Raw genomic sequence first — 19440 nt, 5'->3', positions numbered from 1 at the left:
TTTGATATTATGGCCATAGGTGGTTTGGACAGCGCTGTGTTCTCTGTGCTCCATTCATCCCCAGCCCTAAGTGTGGTGCCTGGCACTGGGCAGATATTTCTGGAGAATGTTGAATGAAACAATAGGCATGCAAAGCCCCACATTTCTGGGTGATTTTTTTCTTATTGTTTCTCTATGAATAAAGGCTACAAAACACCCATTTTCCTTTCTCTCTTTCTCTCTTTATTCACACATTGCACAAATGCTGCTATTAATCCCACTGAACACTGTGGTTACATTGTCCTAGAGGATCTACCTCATTAATTACGATGACAACATTTTCTGGGCTCAGGTCACAAATTATTTCAAAGTGACGTGGAATAATAGTCTGTTAAAATGTTTGGGCACAAAAAAATCACACACTATCAACTAAGACTTTAGAGATTTTTTCTTGAACTCTTTAGCTCTTTTAAAAATGCTATCTAGATTATACTTAATTGACTTAAAATGCATATCCTTCTAATTATTCTAAATTTTGCTTTTTTTTTTTTGACCCAGATTTTACGATTGTGGGAAACCCATGGCTGTTTAATCCCCAAGGTTAAGAGTGTAATGATGTTCTTTACCGCCTCAAAAGCAACTAGCTGAGTTCTGAATGGACTCTCATTTGTAATTTCACTCCAGTGGAAATAATATCCTGTAAGAAAATCTGCTCTGTTTTGCAGCTGAACAGGGTGTGTTTCTCCTTTCTTACTCCAAGTTTTTTCCCCCCTGTCCTTAGATTTTGGTTGTATCAACCAAATAGTCACGAAGCACCCCAAATCAGGAACATAACTATAACTAAAAAGAATCATCTTTCATAATTTGCCTGTGATTATTATTTTCTTTCCATGTTTAAACACCACATCTCAGTTTGTTCTCGTGTGTGAGTGTATGATATGTGCATTTTTATGTGTGTTCAGGCATGCACTTGCTGTGTTAATATATGCATTTGTGTGTGTGGTCAGGCATGCACTGTCTGTGTTGATATGTGTATTTGAGTGTGTTCAGGCATGCACTGGCTGTGTTGATATGTGCATTTGTATCTGTGTTCAGGCATGCACTGGCAGCGTTGATATGTGCATGTGTGTGTGGTCAGGCATGCACTGGCTGTGTTGATATGTGCATTTGTGTGTGTGGTCAGGCATGCACTGACTGTGTTGATATGTGCATGTGTGTGTTCAGCCATGCACTGGCTGTGTTGATATGTGCATTTGTGTGTGTGGTCAGGCATGCACTGGCTGTGTTGATATGTGCATGTGTGTGTTCAGCCATGCTGTGTTATAGTGTAGGGATCAGAGGACAACCTTGGTGTCAGTTCCTGTTGCATCTTGTTTGAGACGCTTTCTCTTCTGTTGTCTGCCACCATTCAAGCTAGGTCAGCTGATCCGTGAACTTCCACATATTCCCTGGGTCTGTCTCCATCTTACTGTAGGAATGCTGGGCTTACCAGCAGGAGCTACCATGGCTAGTTTTATCTGCCCTCTGGACATTCCAACTCAAGTCCTCCCCCTTGTGTAATAAGTTCCTTATCCACTGAGCCATCCCCTCAGCCCCACATCTCAGCTCTTTATACCAGCTATCCAAATATTTCCTAAAGTGTTATTGCAAAGCAGAGAGGAGGGGAATGTGGGAAGTGAGGAGGAGACCTAAAAGTTAGTGTACACTGGTATTACATCTCATTACATTCTGAAACGCCTTGCCAATGGTACCTGCTGCTTACAGATGCAGGGGACCCCCCTGGCTGGCCAGGGCAATGAGGACTCTTGACTGGACCTATTTGCCAGCATCTTTGGTCTCGTTTCCTTTCCCGTCAAAGTTTGGAACTTGCACGTCCACAGTCTTTACCTGTGGTGTCTAGGAATCCACCTTCCATTCACATCACCTCTCCACAATGCTGCGGGTCACCTGGAGCCCTCAGCACATGGGTTTCCCCAGCCTGGGAGTCCTAGAGGTGCCCTGCAGAGAACCGAGGACAGCGCCAACCTCCAGGAAGCTCCGCGCTGACAGCTTCCTGAGGCCACTTCCTCCTCTGATCTGCCAGTTTCCTGGCTGCTCTGCCAGCATTCCCTTCTCTCTGCCCCGCCACAGCTCTCTGCCCCCCCACCCCGCTCCGTACCTCTCCAATTATCAGTACCTCTCCAATTGTCTCTTCTTCAGAAGGTTCGGTCACCATCATCTTGCCAATGTCTCCCGATTCTGTCACTACAGTTGCCAGAGTCCTAATGGAGTTTTGCTGTCCTCACTTGACCTCCTTCATCCTTCCGGTCCTGTGTGTCCCACAGTAGTTTTGCTACAGCCCATCCTCCATCCTTCCTCCCACTGACCAACTGGGCCCTCAGCACGGCAGACACACTGGGCTGTTTTACAGCAGGACCTGTCTGTCTCTGGCTGTCCAGGTCACACTCAGCCTCAGCCTTCCAACCCACCAATCCACATATCTGCCTGAAGACTTCCTTCTTCTGTCCCTCCATCTCCAGAGTCTGGCTCATTCTTCCCCTCTAGACTCGTCTGGACCCTTTCTCTTAGCTCAGTCTCATTCCTCACATGTCTGCAACACGAGTCCCTCATTCACGCCAGGCCAAACCTCCTGGGCTGACAGCAGGCCCTGCTCTCCTTTTCTGTACCACTGACCCCATGGCCCTCCGTCACCCACCTTTACAGTTGAATCAGCAGCCTCTAGGGCCCTTCTGTCTCCACCCACCACGTATTTTCCACTAAATAACCTTATTTTCTAAATCTCCTTAGCTAGGACAGGGAACAGTTATGGTCCTCTCTCTTCTGCCAACATCTTTCTGTACCAGAAAAAGGCTAAAGATGTCCTTAGCCTTGCTATCTAACGAGGTGTGTATGTGGGGGTACTTCCAGAAAGATAGACTTCAAAGCCCCAGGGAGGCCTGTACAGTTTCCTGATAACTTTCTATTCCATATTATTAGGTGACTATAGGATCCAAGGCATGGAAGTTAATACCTTAAACTTCAGAATTTTGCCTCTAGTGGACAGAGCCCACCCTTGGGTCAAGCCTTGCTTTCTCTCCTACTGCCTCACTTGTCACGTGGTAGCATCTTTATTTCTGGCCATGGGTAGGAAAGTTCAGATCACTAACCTTTGTATAGGCTGGGTATTTTATTGACTCTTGGATCTGTGGTTTTTCTGACAATTTTCTTTTGATGACATTCTGGTCTCTTCCTAATGGTAAGCCCAGATCTCTGAATATGTAACAAGTTAGTCTATAAAGAGACAACATCACACGGACTGATCACTGGAAAAGGAAGACCAGGTGGCCTCTTTCTGCATCTTTGGTCCCTGTGGCCAAGAATTCTCATAGAGTAGTTACAAGCCCTGAGCTAGAGAACATGCAGACAGGGACGCCCCTTGCAGGACGTGGCCCGGAGGGAGGCGCTCTGCAGTGGCAAGCGTCACCATGGTTGCCCATGTTTGGTGCAGCAGTTGCCTGGGGCTCGGGGACAGCGCGTGGGGGACAGAGAGTGAGCAAGAGGGTCCCCGATGTCCCGGGACGGACTGCAAGCGTCCCTCACTTTCTCGCCTTCTCGCCTTTTGTCCCCGCACTTCCTAGGAGTCTTCTGGCTGAGAAGCCTAGGAGCAAGGACCAGGGAGGGACCAGGGCGGGGACCCAGGCGGGACCCAGGCGCGCCCAGCTCGGCGCCCCGCCCGCCACGTCTCCTCCCGGCCGCGCCACCGAGGCCGCCCCCTCGCGGGCAGCGCGGGCGCCGGGTGCTCGTTCTCTGCGGCGGCGGGCCCGGGTTGCCATGGTGACCGGCGGCAGCCACAGCAGGGCCGGCCCCAGCGCCAGCGCCGCGGCGGCTCGGCAGGGCGCAGTGTGTGGGTGAGCGCGGCCGGAGCGGGCGCGGCCCGGCCTCAGCATGGAGGACGGCTTCTCCAGCTATAGCAGCCTGTACGACACGTCCTCGCTGCTGCAGTTCTGCAACGGTGAGCGCGGGCGGGCAGACGAGGGCACGGGGACTGAGCGGCGAGGGCCAGGCCGGGCCGCGGGCGAGGCCGCGCCAAGTAGCCCGGGTTCCCGCCGGCGCATTGTGCTGGGGCCGCGGGCCGCGCCTCTCCCCGGCTGCGGGCTCCCCGATGCCCACCCCCGGGCTCCCGTTGCGGGCGGATCTGTGGCTCCCGGAGCCCGAGCGGATGCAGCTATAGAAAGCGCGCGCGGGAGCCCGGGAGCCGGGAGGCCCGAGTAACCTCGGCATTTGGGGGACGTGTTGCTCTTTCGCTTCCAAACTCACATCTGTTTGTACAGTGCTGGATGCAGACAGAACTCAGCAAACAAATCACTGCCGGAACAAAACCCTTTTAGGATGCACGCAGGGCTGGCTGCAGATGGACCTCCAGAATCCTTTTGGGTCCACTTGGATGAAATCATCACGGTTTAATGTGATCTAGAACCGGGGTGGACCTGACTTAAAAGTGTTATACCTATTTATTTTTATTTTGTTTATGGAGTCATAGATTCCCCCCCCCCCCCCACCGTGTGTATGAGAGTATGTGTGTGGCAGTTTTTACAGAAAGGAAGCATACATCACTACCAATATGGCATCTTAAAATATATAGAATCAAACATGCTGTAAAGATTTTGTAGTCTCTCCAGCGGGGTTGGCAAAGATTTTCACTGCACTCTGCATATTTTATCAGAACATGGTGTGCGATAATTCATGCACAAAAGTTTACCACACATTTTTTTTTGCATGTTGGGAGCTATTGCTTTATTAAAAGTTTGTTAAAGGGGGAAATATGGATTTTTAAAGGATTTGCTCAAGCGTGGTCAGAATAAATTTTGAATTCTAGACTCTTGAACAACCGGAGAAATGCAGTTGTGATTGTCATCCAGGGAGGCATTTCTTATTAGTAACACCTGTTTGTGAACCGGAGCTGTCTCTGAGTGGTGAAGAGGAGCTAATGTGTTACCTCAGTCAATATACTGATTTTCTTTTTAAAAAATGACTGCATATACTTAGATTTTTTTCAGCTTATAATTTTCACGTGGGGCAGATAGACTGCATTTGGTATTCCACTGGCCACTGGGGTACTTTAGAGTATAGACTCATGGGAATGTTTTTGCTCCCGGGTAGGTTGAATAGATTCTTCAATTAGCTCTTTGAATAGTTTCCTTAATTGTCTGATAATCCATCATGTCTGAACAGCTACTTTTGCTGTCCAAGGTAGGTGTAACCTTTAGCATGCTTCTGGTAGAATTCTTATGTTGGCTGTGAAAGGCATGAGGCTCCAAAGAAGTGACACCCAGGCACAAAGCCTTTCCCGGTCTCACATGTGGACCTGTGATGGATGGTGTGATCTTGAATAAGAAAATGGGGACTGGGATTTTACTGGGGCAGTGCTTTGAGGTGGGGCACCCAGGTTATTTAGTTCTGTCGTGAATTTGGTTTACTCGTGAGTGTTTTGGTCTCTTGCCTTCTGTTGGCTGCCAGCTTAGGGATGCTGGTATGCTGTTTGGCTGGTAGTGAGGATGCTGGAAGGTGAACCTAGTTCTTTGGTGCTGGAGCGGAGACAACCTGAAGGAAACAGCTTTGAAATCAAACAATCCTGGCACTTTCCACAGCACAGACAGTTGTCAATCTGCTTCCCTTAGAGTTGACTCCGCAGTGGTTAATTTTTCTTTGGGTTACCTTAATGACCAAAGTTTAGAACCAAAGAGACTTTGGGGGACAGAAACGGCTGTTATCCCAGGATGTCTAAGGCAACAGATGTGTTGATGTGAAATGATTCAGTAAGTTTCCATTAACTGAAAATATAAATGAGTGCCATTCGGTTGATTACTGCGATGATTCTGTTGAAGCAGCGTGTCACAGGGATGCCATCTCAAGAACTAAAGGAAGCATTTGAGTCTTTCATCAGCGACACTGGGAAGAGAGCCCTCTTGCCTTTTAAAGTAGAGATTTGCATCTCCATGGTCCGATCCCAGCAGGGTAATACGTGAGCTCACACGTTTTCCTATGTCCAGCTCGCTTCGTGCTTTCTCAAATGACAGGAACTCAAACGCTCTGTGGTTGTACTGTATCAGCCGACGAAGAGGCAACACACGCTTACCGACTGAACAGCCACGTGACAAGACACAGGCGGAAGATGACACACCAGTGAGAGAGATTCCCCTTAGCAATGAGATCCCTAATCTCCCCTCTCAACTTTGTTCCTGTTCTCCCCTCTGCTTGGTTTCTAATGACTACTAAATAGGAAGTTCTGAAGTGTGTGTGTGTGTGTGTGTGTGTGTGTGTGTGTTTGTGTATGCATGCACACATGGGTGCAGGTGCATGCATCTCTCCATATGTGTGCATCTGTACATATGTGTATGAAGGGTAGAGGCTTGTGTCTGTGTCTCTATCATTCTTGATATCACTTTTGAGATAGAGTCTTTCTTACTGAATCTGGGGCTTGCTGTTTTGGCTAGGCTGACTGGGTGGTGACATCACCCTGCCTCCCAGGTTCTGGGGTTACAGATGTGTGTCATTGCACCTAGGTGACTCTTATGGTAGGTGCTGGGGATTCCAACTCAGGTCCTCATGCATGCATGGTTTACCCACTGAGTCATCTCCCTAGTCCCACAAAATTCTTTTTAATGCTGTAATGGTAGCAGTGTTTTGAAAAGTGGACGATAGCTATCCTTTTTTTAAAGTTTTTATTGTTTTATTTATTTTTAGTTTTCATCACATTTATTTATGTATCGTGTGTGTGTGTGTGTGTGTATGTGTGTGTGTGCGCGCGCGCATATGCGCTCTTGTGCAGGCCAAAGTACAAAATGAGGAAATATGTTCTTTCCTTCTACTATGTGGGTACGAGGTATGAAACTCAGGTCATCTGTGTTGAAGACAAGCACTTTTGCCCACTGAGCCATCTACCAAATCTTATTTTATTTCCTTTGTTCATTTTTGTGGTGCTGGGAAGCAAACATTTTCATGGGTACCCATAGTACCCCATTTCCCTAGCCCCTGGCCATCTACTTCCTGTTTCTGTGGATTCTGGATATTTTTTTAAAAGTACATTTTTAAAATGATGTGTTTTAATTATGCACACGTGCATGTCTGTTGAGGGTATGTGCCTATGGCTGCAGGTGCTTTTGGAAGCCTTACAGTGGACTTTTGCAGAAGTTCCTGAGCTGTCTGACATGAGTGCTGGAGATCAAACCTAGACCCTCTGAGGCTGCTAAGCCATCTCTCTAGTCCCCCAAAGATATTTTTAACTGCCATATATTAATTATGCACAATAATAGACTTCATTAAGACCAAATTGTTTCTGTTATGGATAATGCTATACCAACACACACACACGTCTGTGTGGACATATGTTCTTACTTTTGAGGGGCAGATAATAAGGAATGGAATTTCTGGCTCATGTGGTGACACTGGGTTTACTATTTTGATAAACCTATTTGAATTTCTTGATATCTAACTATCAAGCTCCTTTTCTTACATCCACTGATAAAATAAGTAAGATCCAAAAGAGAATGAAGAGGGAAGGAAATAAATGGTCCTGTTTTGTGCCTGTAGGTCCTTAGATATTCCTGTCTGTCAACTCACCAGTGAGTCAGCGCCACCCTTGCTCAACAGGCAATCTCATTTCCTTGATTGTTTTCTTAGGCCTCTGAGCTGATTCTCCATAGTCAGGTCGACCCAGAAACCCAAAGGTGAATCGGACAGATGTGACTGAAATAGGGAGCCCTCCTGTCCTGCCTCTGCCCCTATGGTGCTGGAGCAGGTCGTGGCTACTTGCTGCTCACCACTCCCTCTGGGACCCTTTCCTCCTTTGGACAGCTCAGACCATCAAGTCCTTTTATGTCGCCAAAATTTAGCCCCCAGTTTGCTCCCTGGGTCCATAACAATCAAATTTAATCTCCTGTTTAAAACAATCAGATTTAGTGAGTCATCCTGTGTTTGAAGCCCATGAAAGGTTCTTTTAGACTCTTCTTTTGGCTAAACATTAACAAAAAATTTGCAGGGCAGTGGTGGTGCAGGCTTTTAATCCCAGCACTCGGGAGGCAGAGGCAGGTGAATCTCTGTGAGTCTGAGGTCAGTCTAGTCTACAGGATAGAGAGATCTTTTCTGAAAACAAACAAACAAGCAAACACCAAAGCAAATGAAAGGCAGACAGACAGAAAGACTGCTCATTTCCTGCGGTTCTAGACCCTTAATTTTCCTGGTTTGTGTCACCTACGCCTGCTTCTTTTTGTCTGTGTTCCTTTTTTGACTTGTTACAGGTGAATGTGAATCTCGAGATACGTTGCTTCTGTTTTTTTTTTTTTTGTCTTGTATGTGTGTGTGTATGTGAGTGTGTGTGTGAGAGTGTGTGTGTATGTACCTGAGTGTGTGTATGTGAGCATGTGTGTATATGAGTGTGTGTACGTGTGTGTGTATGTGAGTGTGTGTGTATGTGAATGTGTGTGTACGTGAATGTGTGTGTGTGTATGCGTGGTTTGGATAACAGCATCTCCTGGTGTAGTCCAGTCTGAATAGAACTCTGAACCCCTGTGCTCACATCTCAAGTGGTGTGATGACAGGGGCCAGCCAGGGTCATTGCAGTCAGCCCTGACATGCTTATTTTTTTTAAAACTATATTTTTATTATTTGTGTGCGATGGTTGGGGACACCTTGGTACCCATATGGAAGTCAGAAGCCATGTTTTGGGATCAGTTCTCTTTTTCTACCATGTGAGTCCTGGGAATGAAAACTGGGTCATTGGCAGCAGATCTTGCCGGTCTCCTGACGTGATTTTTAAGTGGAGCCAGACACATCACCTTAACAGTCCAGTCTGAGATGATATTGACTCCTTCTCTTGTCCTATTACATCATTGCCTCTAATTTTACCTAAAGATCTCGTGTTTCACATGATTATGGCAAAGTTCTTGCCTTTATCTCCTTACTGTTAAAAACTTTTTTGAGGAATTTCTTTCTATAGGCAGCGTTCTAGCAAATTTCAAGCCAATATAACCTGTGTTGTGCTATGTGCGATACCAGCACTCACTGGCAGTTCAGAGTGGAGGCACCGTGGAGGTTTAAAGGGCATGACCTTGACCCACAGCCTTAGCTTTCCTTCTTGCCTTTGAGGGAAGTGTTGAGAAAGATGTTGCCAGATTCCCTGGAACTTGTGTGGACAGAGTATGTCTCCTGCCTTCCCGAGGTGGCCAGTGCCTTCTCTTCTTCCCTGACCAGGGCCAGTCAGGCTTCCTTGACCTGCCTGCTCGGATTTCAGAATCACTGGAGGATGATCTTTCCTGCAACTGTGAATAGTTTTCTCTCACTCGGAAATGTAGATTTGTTTTGTTGTTTGTTTTATATAAGTCTCACCACGTAGCTCTTGCTGTTCTGGAACTCATTGCATAGACCTGGCCTTGAACTCAGAGATCTGTTCGCCTCTTCCTCCTGAGTGCTGGGATTAAAGAAGTGCACCACTGCATCCAGACAGAATTTAATTTCCGTGTGTTTATGCTTTAAGAATTAACAGTGAGCCTGGCAGTGGTGGCACATGCCTTTTATTCCAGCACTCCAGAGGGAAAAACAGACAAATCTGTGAGTTTGAGTCTGGTCTACATAGTGAGTTCCAAGGCAGCCAGGGCTACACATAGAAACTCAGTCCCAAAAGAGCCCACCCCCCCCCCAAAAAAAATTAACAGCGATTTAATGATATTTGAAAATCTTAAAAATGCATTTCTGTTTACATGTGTGTGCATGTTTGCATGTGCATGTGTGTTTGTGTCTCTGCCATGGCATGTGAACAGAAAGCAGAGGGCAACTTGCCAGAGTGAACCTCTCCTTCCACTGTGTGGGTTCCGGGAACTGGGTTCAGGTCGTCAGGCTTAGCGACAAGTACTTTTTCCAGCTGAGCCTTCTTGGCAGCCCTTTAATGATAATCTTAGTCACTTCTGATATTTGTGATACTGGTGACTGTCTTGTGGTCAAATTTTCAAAATGACTAATACGTACTTAAAAGCTCTGGGAACTCCTCAGGGAACCAGCTGGACCCTAAGCGGCGTCTCCAAGCCTTCGTGGTTTCTCATTTTCTCATGCTGCGGCAGAGCTCTGGCAGAGGTGGGTGGGCTGTGTCTGTGGTGGCCCAGCAAAAGGAAAGGCCTCTATGGGAACGTGCAGAGTGAGTGCCCGGCCTCCAGCAAGACTCCTAATTGCCGTGCAGACCCTCCACCCAGCAAGGGATCTATTTTATAAGGAAACCACAAGCCTTTATGACATTACAAACAAGCCCAAGTGTTTGGGTGGGAAAAAAAATCCCCCAAATTGTGTTTGAAAAGTGATCATTGATTGATTATTATTTGTACCCGAGATAATGTGAGTCCCTTTCACACATTCTTTTCTTTTTTTTTTTTTAAATATTTATTTATTTATTTATTTATTTATTATGTATGCAATATTCTGTCTGTGTGTATGCCTGCAGACCAGAAGAGGGCACCAGACCCCATTACAGATGTTTGTGAGCCACCATGTGGTTGCTGGGAATTGAACTCAGGACCTTTGGAAGAGCAGGCAATGCTCTTAACCTCTGAGCCATCTCTCCAGCCCCCACACATTCTTTTCAATGTAGAAGAAATGGCTACAATGTGAAAGAGAAAAGAGAAATAACGTCTTTGTTTCTGCTGTTACTGTCTGTTCATGCCCTGAAGCTAGTTGCCTAAAAACTTGCATTGCTGACAATATGGGAAACGACACCCGAAAGCCTTGCGCACACCAAAGAAAGGTATTCTCTCCAAGAACCCACAATCTGCTCCATTTTGTAATTAGAATGTTTGTTTGAGACAGGGTTTCTCTGTGTTAACTGCTCTGACTGTCCTGGAACTTACTCTGTAGACCAAGCTGGCCTCAAACTCACAGATATCCTCCTGCCTCTGCCTCCAGTGCTGAGATTAAAGGCATGTGCCACCACTGCTGAGCTGAGAAAAATTTCTTTAAAGAACAATTAGTCACCCTTTTTGCAGTCTGGGCTCAGCCAGGAGAGGGGAGGAAGGTTCTAATATTGGGGATGCGGTCTGAATGCTTCCAGAAAGATTGTAATAAAAAAGAAGTAAAAGTCTGTTTTCCACACTCCATGCTATGTAATTATTCATGTTAGGAACCCTCCCGTAGCTCCTGACAACTCGCAGACACATTTATTATCAGTTATGAGCAGGACTCTTCACGTTAACTGGGGAGAGTTTTCGGTTTGGTCATCAGAGAGCGTATTTCCTCTAAAGAAGTGATTCTTTGAGAGAGTTTTTTGTTTGTTTTTCCTTAAAAGCATAGTATTTATTCCTCATTTAAGAATCAGATTGAAGGTGGGCGAGGTGGCAGACTACCCTGTAATCCCAGCATGTCGTAGGCGGGGCAACCAGGAGCTTAATTCTGTCTGTATGTAGTGAGCTCAGGCCAGCCTAAACTGTGAGCTCCTATCTCAGTTACCCCATGTCCCTCACACCTGCAGAGAAGTAAACCAGGCAGACACGCTTCCAGTTTTGTTTCTTCAGAACTGTACCTTTCTGTAAAATACCATCAATGTGGAAAACCACGTGCTCACAGTGTATCCTGGACTTTTGATGATCTTTCTTTATCCTGCTAGCTTTTTGGAAAACATTTCAACCATTGGCCTTGAATAATGACTTTTACTGGTGAGAGCAATCTGAGCTATGATGTATGTGATGGCCAGAGGCCGGGAGAACCAAGACCGGAACCTGGAGTCTTCTCAAAGGACATTCCCTACGGGGTTTTGTAGTCAGAGGGAGAGACAGTCATCTGGGGGCCACAGGCCCTTAAAGGTGGTGATTGTGTCAGAGTGTGGTCCAGGGCCGATGGTGTGCTCTGCTCCTTGCACCCTTTGTAGGAAGTACTGCCCCTTGGGTGCAGCCAAGGCCCTTTGGCTTCAACAGCATAACACTACTCAGGGCTGTTGTGCAGGAGAAGGCTCAAAGGCTACTTGACAGACTAAGCTGATTTCCAGTGTACACCTGCAACGTGCTCAGAGCAATGTTCATGCTAAATACAGAGCTGGGGAGATGGCTTGGTGGGTAACATGCTGGTCATGCAAGCATGAGGACCTGAATTTTGATCCCCAGCACCCATGTAAACAGGCAGGGATAACCGTGTGCATCTGTAATCCCAGCACTGGGCATCAGAGACAGAGCGTCCTTGCTACCAGCAGTCTAATCAATTAGTGAGCTCCAGGCTCAGTGAGAGGCCCTTTCTCAAGAAGAAGGTGGAGAGCAGCTGAGGAAGGCACCTGGTCTCTGCCCCCTTCTATGCATGCACAGACACGGGCATGTACACACATAACACACACATGCACAGACATGGACACGTACACACATAATATGCCCAGAGACATATGTACAACACACACATGCACAGACAGACTAGTACACACATAACACACACACCCTAATGTTAAATGCGTGGTCCCCCTCGACACAGAAGGCTCTTTGTTCCCAGCCTCACATCTCCGTTGGCTCCATGGAGTCTTCTGGAATGTCTGCCCTCTACCCTGCTGCTTTAGCTCAGCTCTTGCCTGTTTCCCAGGGTATGGTTGGTTTGGAGGGTCTGCCCTAACCACTGCTCCTGCCTCAAGCCTCAGTCCTCTCAGTCTGTCTCCTTTGTAAGCCACAAGAATGTAGGACCCCACTGTGCCCATTGTCACACTGCTCCCAGGCTCCAGTGACCCGCTGGGCCCTCCTGCCCTGGCCTTTAGGAAGCCCTACTGTGCTTATCAGGAGTAAAATGTCAACACTGTTTTCAGTTATTTGGTGACCAGCAGCCTGTGCAGAGAAGTCTAAGTGGGAGGGGCTGCAGGTGCCAGTGTGTCAGCGTTCGGAGGAAAGCTTGGCCTGTCTTCCCATCCCACTCACTGCAGGCTGCTGGGGTAGCGGGGGTGGGGGGAGGCATCCAGACCTGGGCAAGCCGCAGGTAGCTCAGGGTGCAGAGTGGGGCCTCTGTGCTGAGTATTCCCAGGAGCTAGAAGAAGATAGGAGAGTGTTGAGTCGGGGATGACTTGAACAGAGTTCCAATTGTTCTTTTTCTTTCTTTTTTCTTTCCTGTCTTCTTTCTTTTCTTCTTCTTTGTTTTTGAAATGGAGATTTCTCTATTTTGTCCATATTGGCCTTGAGCTTCAGCCCCCATGTGGTCCTCCAGCCTCAGTCTGGGCTCTAGAGGCAGTCACCTTCCCTGGTTGGATTTCAGTTCTGAGAAGTCGCTGTTGGAACAGTGGAGAGAGCAGGCTGGAAAAGCAAGCAAAAGCGGACGGGGGGGGGGGGGGGGAACCTGAGGCTAAATCCTAGGGGAGGCTGTGGTAATTTATGCAGGACGGGTGGAGTTCCAGAGGGCAAGAGTGGGTGACATCATCTGCACTTAGGGTCAGAGGGAGGCGGGACAGCACCTGGACTGACTCCTCTAAGGCAGAGACAGGTGGATGAGCAGATCATGGGTTAGTGTTGGTCTGTGAGGTGCTGAGCAGACCAGGCCAAAAGGTCTGAATGGGGCATGTCCCTTAGGGCCTCCCTGAAGACACGGGAGCGTGTACACTCAGGCAACCCCCCCACCCCGAGAGCCAGTAGACATGGGCAATCAGAAGACCATCCTAGCATCGTGAATGTAGGGTGACAACGAGTCAGAGCTCCCCAGAACTCTCCTACAGGACAGCACTAGCTGGCCACTGTCACTTAGGTCAGTGCCAAAGCATATGGTGGTGAGCAGTCTTAGCTGCTATTTTCCGACAAAGGAACTGCCATAAGGAAGTGGCTCCTGGCAAAGCCAGACTTTTTAGCAGTAAAAAGGATTTGACTTAAACATCACCCCCCAAAGAAATTACTTAACAAGAGCTTTACATTCTTTAGGAAGTGATTCAGTGGAGTCGGGACTCTCATGCTAAAGCACTTACAGGACATTTTAGCCCCGGTTGTGGGCATCACAGTTGGAAAAGGCTCAGCAACCACACTTAGTGATGTTCTGCAAGCTGTGGAGTCTCTTGTAAAGCATACCACGCCCAGGCCTAAAACGTGGCAGCCACTCCCTAGGGAGTGCGGCGGTCTAATAGAGACACAACCATGGCGGCTGGCAGGGCTTTACTGGGTCAGTGCTGCAGAGAGGAACAGAGTGGGTGCACGCTCACCACTCCCAGATGTTAACATCTGCTTACTGTGCTGTTTCTCCCCTGTCTTGAGTGTGCTCTGTGTAGCTGACATAATTTGGTGGTGTAAGAATGTGTTCCGATCACATCGTGTGCTTAATCACATCTAACACCATAGAGTAACTGTCTCCCAAGCAGAGGTTGGGCATTTTGAAGGTAGGGACCATGTTGTCTTGTGTGTGTGTGTGTGTGTGTGTGTGTGTGTGTGTGTGTGTGTGTGTGGAGTGTGCCCCTGAGCATCAGGTGATTATTTGCACACTCGGCAAACATTCTCGGGGTTTGAGCCTGAGCAGTCCGGCTCCAGTGTCTGGGTCATACTGAACACTGGGTTATGTCTGATGAAGACGGGTCAGCGACTAGACTGACTGGGGAGATGGCTTCAGCTGAGAAATAGTTGACAACCACATTACCCGGACAGCCCTGCTTGCCTGTTACCTGGTGTGCTGCAGCAGACCTTGGTACAAGTGTCATTATTGCTGCAGCCTGGATATGGATATTGTTGGGCATGCCTGTTCCCAAGGCTTCATGTGCTGAAATTTATTCTCCATTACAAGGCATTCAGAGGATGGGAAGGTGATCCAATGGCGGTGTTTAGAGGTGGGGCCTTTGAGAGGTAATTAGAATTAGCTGAGGTTGTTAGCGTGGAGTCCTATGATCGAGTCCTAAAATGAGGAGGAAGGGACACACACAGAAACAAACACAGACATGCACACATATGCACACACATACACACACACTTACATGAGTACACACACTTACATAATGCATACATACACATGTATATATACACATATATTTACATACATGCACACGCCACATGCATACACACACTTACATACATGTATACACATGCACTCACATACAAGCATGCACACATACAATTACATAAATGCATACACATACATGCATACATATGCACACACATACATGCATATACCCCCCACAGTACACACATACACTTACATACATGCATACACCCCTTCCACTTGCACCTGTACACACATACATTCATATACATACATGCACACATACTTGCATACATGTATACACATATACTTACATACATGCATATACACACATACATGCACACACTTATACCCATGCATACACATATGCATACACACATGTATACACACATGCATACACACACACACACTTACACAATACACTCACACACCGCCCTGTGTCTCATCACATCATGCCCTAAGTTGCCTTGGGACTCAGCCAGCAAGAGGCTGTCACTATGTGGAACCTCTCAATCTTGCACCTCCAGATTGTGAATCAAAATAACCTCTTTTCTTTATACCCCCACCAATTTGTGGTGATGTGTTTTGGTGACAGAAAAGCAAATGAAGACAACTGAGACCACATATTTGTTGTTGTTGTTGTTTGTTTTTAAATTACACTTGATTAACACTTTTAAAAATAGAAATCCTGCTTATCTCTGAATTCTGAAAAGTCTTTTATCTCTGAATTCTGAAAAGTCTTACAGTCTGAGTCTTAGAACGGCACCCAGGCTCAGCAGAACTCAGTGTCTGTTCTTCCTTCTGGTCAGCGGCAGCCTTTCCTCCCAGAAGCCCTGGGCCCAGCCACTTGTCCTTCTGGGAATTTCTGAACATTCACGGCTGTCTTACATACATTCTTTCTTACTGCAGCCCTGGCCCAGCCCCTCCTCGCACTGCTCTCTCCTCATGCTTCAGAACCACTGCATACCATGGGAAACCCTCCTGAGGCCAGATGTGATTGAGCACAGCTGTCTTGGTGCCCACCCTGACCCCCAGCGAGACTAGGAACTGCCGGAGGACAGTCTGTCGGCTCAGCTACTGTGCGGCATCTTTTCGGGGTGGAAATGTTAGGTCGGAGCTTTAGTGTGCTCAGAAAGCTTTAGAACTCTGGGCTTGGCTTGTAGCTGGGTCAGAACGCACCTGCCACATGCGAGGGCCTGGCTTCCGTACCTGTACCGAAGAAACAGAAGAGAAGGGACAGGCCATGGCTTACAGTGCTTGTCCCCAGTGCCTCCAAAGCAGGAGCAAGCCAAGGTGGGCCATCCCTCGTTGGTCCCTGCTGTTGCCTCTGTAGGCGAAGCTTCCGTCTCCCTTACCTCTCTCCCAGCTTCTCTTCTCACCTTGTTCTCTTTACCTTCCAGCTTTTCTCAGCCAGAGAAAACTGCCATTGTGGCAAACCCCTAGAATGATCCATCTTAACCACGTTTGTGTACTTGGCTCAGGACATGAGGTCATTCAGGCCCCATCTGTCTACAAGAGTTCTGTTTATCTTCCCAAGCTACAGCTCTGTTTCCACTAAGGCCCCTCTCTCCCCTGCCCCACCCATCTCTCCAGGATGGCCATTCTACTTGGTCCCTGAGACTTTGGACACTTGGGATCTTCGGGTGAGTGCAATGATGGACCATTGTCTTTTGGTAAATGGTTTATTCCTTCAGGAACCCTTCAAAAAACACTGTTCTGAAGCCATGAAATTCCAAACCAAGTGTCTAGCTAAAGACTCAACATCTTTTGTGGCGTGGGACAAACACCCATGCATTCTGGTTGCCACATGCCACATCTTGTGTGTGCTAACTCATACTCGCTAGCTCACATGCACTGTGAGTACCTCTGCTCAGCCCGTGCAAGACTGCAGTTTCACCTCTGGATTCTCAGTAGTAAATGAGCTTCATCTCCAACTCAGGCCAGGCTGAGGCCACACTCAGGGATGACATGGGACACTGGGATGCTGGCTCAGACCTGCCTGTTTTATCCAACCCTCTAGCAGTAGCATAGACTATTTATTTGGCTAACTAAGAGGAGTGACAGGGGTCTGAGCTGGGCTGGGAGTTGGGGCTGGGGGACAAGACAGTGATCTTAGCAGCACAGAAAGCTGATGGGGGATGCATGTCTGCTAAAGAAATCCCCTAACATCTGCTTTCTGATCCAGTATCCAGTAGCATGCATTCTCTCTATGCTAGCTCAGACACTAAGAAAGGAAACAGCAGATGTATGAGCCGGGACTAGGGAGGATCTGGGCTGCAATCTTGGAATATCTCTGAGTTCTTTCTTTCTTTTTTCTTTCTTTTTTTTTTTTTTTAAGATTGCTTTTGCACGTTGGCACAATTTTCCGACATGAACGGCTGATTGGTGCTTCCAGTTTCCAGGGCCATTTCAAGAGATAAGCAGGCATTAGCTGCACGTGCCCCAAATGAATAATCCTTGGGAATTAGCACAGAAGATGACGTGTGTTATGTCTAGAACCTTCTCTGTGACTGACCACGGACGACTTTTGCAGAGGCTGGGAGCATGGTCTATGGAGATAGGTGGGGCTGGGCTCCATCCAGGCTTTGTCCTGCACTGCCGAGATGCCTGTGAACCCAGAGAACTGTTTATCTTTCCTGATCTCACATTCCTTGGCTAGAACAAGGCCGGGTGGTTCCGGGGATTCAGTGAGGAGGTTCTGCAGAGTTCAGGTACGAAGAACAACGGAACCTCAAGCTGGGTCACTTAAGGGACTCTTGATAAAGACACTTACCAAGGCTGAGGGAGGGTGTGTGCAGGCAGAGAGTTAGAACAGTGCCCACACCTGGTGCAGAGTCCAGACCTGCTTCAGAGAGAACTGTGTGGATGGAGGCCATGGCAAGCTGACGCATGCGTCCTCACACGGGGAGCTGAGAAGTTAGCTTCCTGGCTTCATTTTTCTCCTCTTTCCACCTGCTGGGTGTAACTTGAGTAAAGGAAGGCCTACCAATGCGGGCCACACTGTTGGTCTCCCTGTGCTCAGGACAGGGACAAGGACTGTGGAGTACACTCAAGGGACGGAGCTTTGTTTTCAAGGATGGGAATGCTAACAGTTAACGAGTGTGGCCTTTGTCCTGTCTTGGCTGTTGCAACTAGGCGTCTCCTGAATGTTGTCAACTGGACTGACTTGTCCGTGTTCCCAGTACCCATAGTGGGTATCCTGTGAGTGTTGGACTCAGAGACTTTATCAGATTTCCCTGAGTGTGTGTGTCAAGAATGCCGTGGCTCTGTGGTCATACCTTACCCCCTGTGACTCTCCTGTTTCTCAGTTTTAACCTCCCTCCTAGGCGAACCTTTCTCTGATCCCACAGGTTTCTGGTTGTCCCATGTTTCCCAGCTGGCATTCAGATACCCTTGAAGAGTGCTGGCCCCGCTCTGTCTTGTGGTTAGTGGAGCGAGCCTGTGGTTTGCAATGCATCTCCGTGGAGAAATGCTCCGTGCTGCCTCTTCATGTAACTGTCCCCATTGCTCCGCATGAGCCTTGCCTGTAGTACAGACCCCCTGGATACTTGTTGGGTGAAAACCAGTATTAAACTTGCTCAAATGGCTGTGCTATCTCTGTATTGTGAGAGGCAGAGGGAACGCTGGATCCCGGACAGACTGTCTTCATCACATGAAGCCCTAGCGCACATCTTCACAGTGAGCAAGTAGTCCTCCTGATTACTGTGGAGTAGACTTGGTGTGTACAGCCCACACTCACAGATCATACACGTGTGAATACATACCTGGTAAGAAAACTCAACATGACCTCTAAGTACGGCTAAGCTGTGTGCTCAGCAGACAGTAATCTGTTCCATTTTTGGAGGGATTTAGTGAGAGCGTGTACCCAAAGCTCTGTGTGCTTTGCCAGGGGAGGGCTTGAGGAAATTATTGAATAATGATGCCATGCTTATTTTCAACCAGTTTGTTAAGATACAATCCCATGTAACTGCAATGCAAAGTAGTCTACACTGTAGTACACACACACACAGACACACACATACAGACACACACACACACATGCTGGTGGTTTCAGATGGGTTCTCTTGTTGTCCATGTTAGCCTTGAATTCCTGAATTCAGATGCTTCTCCCACCTCAGCGTCCCAAGTGGCTGAAGCTAAAAGGCACACCAAATCAGTTTGTCATTCACTTTTTATAACCAAACCTAAGGTTAGCGGAATCCTATCTCGTCACATTTCTCGTACAGAAGCCCATGCTGATGTGTTTCCAGTCACTTAGGCAAACGGCCACTTGCTGATACTGAGTCTCCCGATGAGAACCCAGGGCTCTTTGAACGGTCTCAAGCCGCCGTGGTCTCTAGGTTGTACCTGCAGTGCTCTGTTCATTTGGGAAAAACAAAACACAAAACAACAGATATGAGCCTGGTGGGCACTGAATTCTCAGCACAGGCTGATGCAGAAGGATCAGGAGTTTGAGGCCAGTGTGAGTACTCAGCAAGGCACTGTCAGAGAGAGGGAGAGAGAGAGAGAGGAGACGGAAGGAGGGAGGGAAGGCAGGAG

General features: G+C 47.7%; 1 protein-coding gene across 4 annotated transcripts in view; it reads left to right on the top strand.

Annotated features, from left to right (window-relative positions):
- The window catches only part of Eml1 (EMAP like 1), a 156458-nt gene that overhangs the window by 45515 nt on the left and 91503 nt on the right, over positions 1-19440 (top strand). Inside the window, exon 1 of one of the 4 annotated variants that reach the window (XM_085697913.2) lies at positions 3802-3970. The exons of 2 other annotated variants lie outside the window; for them this stretch is intronic. In XM_085697913.2, the coding sequence (XP_085554039.2) occupies positions 3904-3970 (67 nt within the window). In that variant the 5' untranslated portion in view covers positions 3802-3903. Of the gene's footprint in view, positions 1-3801; positions 3971-19440 lie in introns of those variants that run through there. One more of the 4 variants, XM_085697914.2, reaches the window with a different exon arrangement.

The sequence above is a fragment of the Myodes glareolus genome, chromosome 11 (assembly GCF_982192425.1).
Source record: "Myodes glareolus chromosome 11, mMyoGla1.1, whole genome shotgun sequence".
NCBI classification, from domain to species: domain Eukaryota; kingdom Metazoa; phylum Chordata; class Mammalia; order Rodentia; family Cricetidae; genus Myodes; species Myodes glareolus.
Note: the sequence above shows the minus strand (reverse complement) of the source record. Positions and strands in the feature narration are given on the sequence as shown.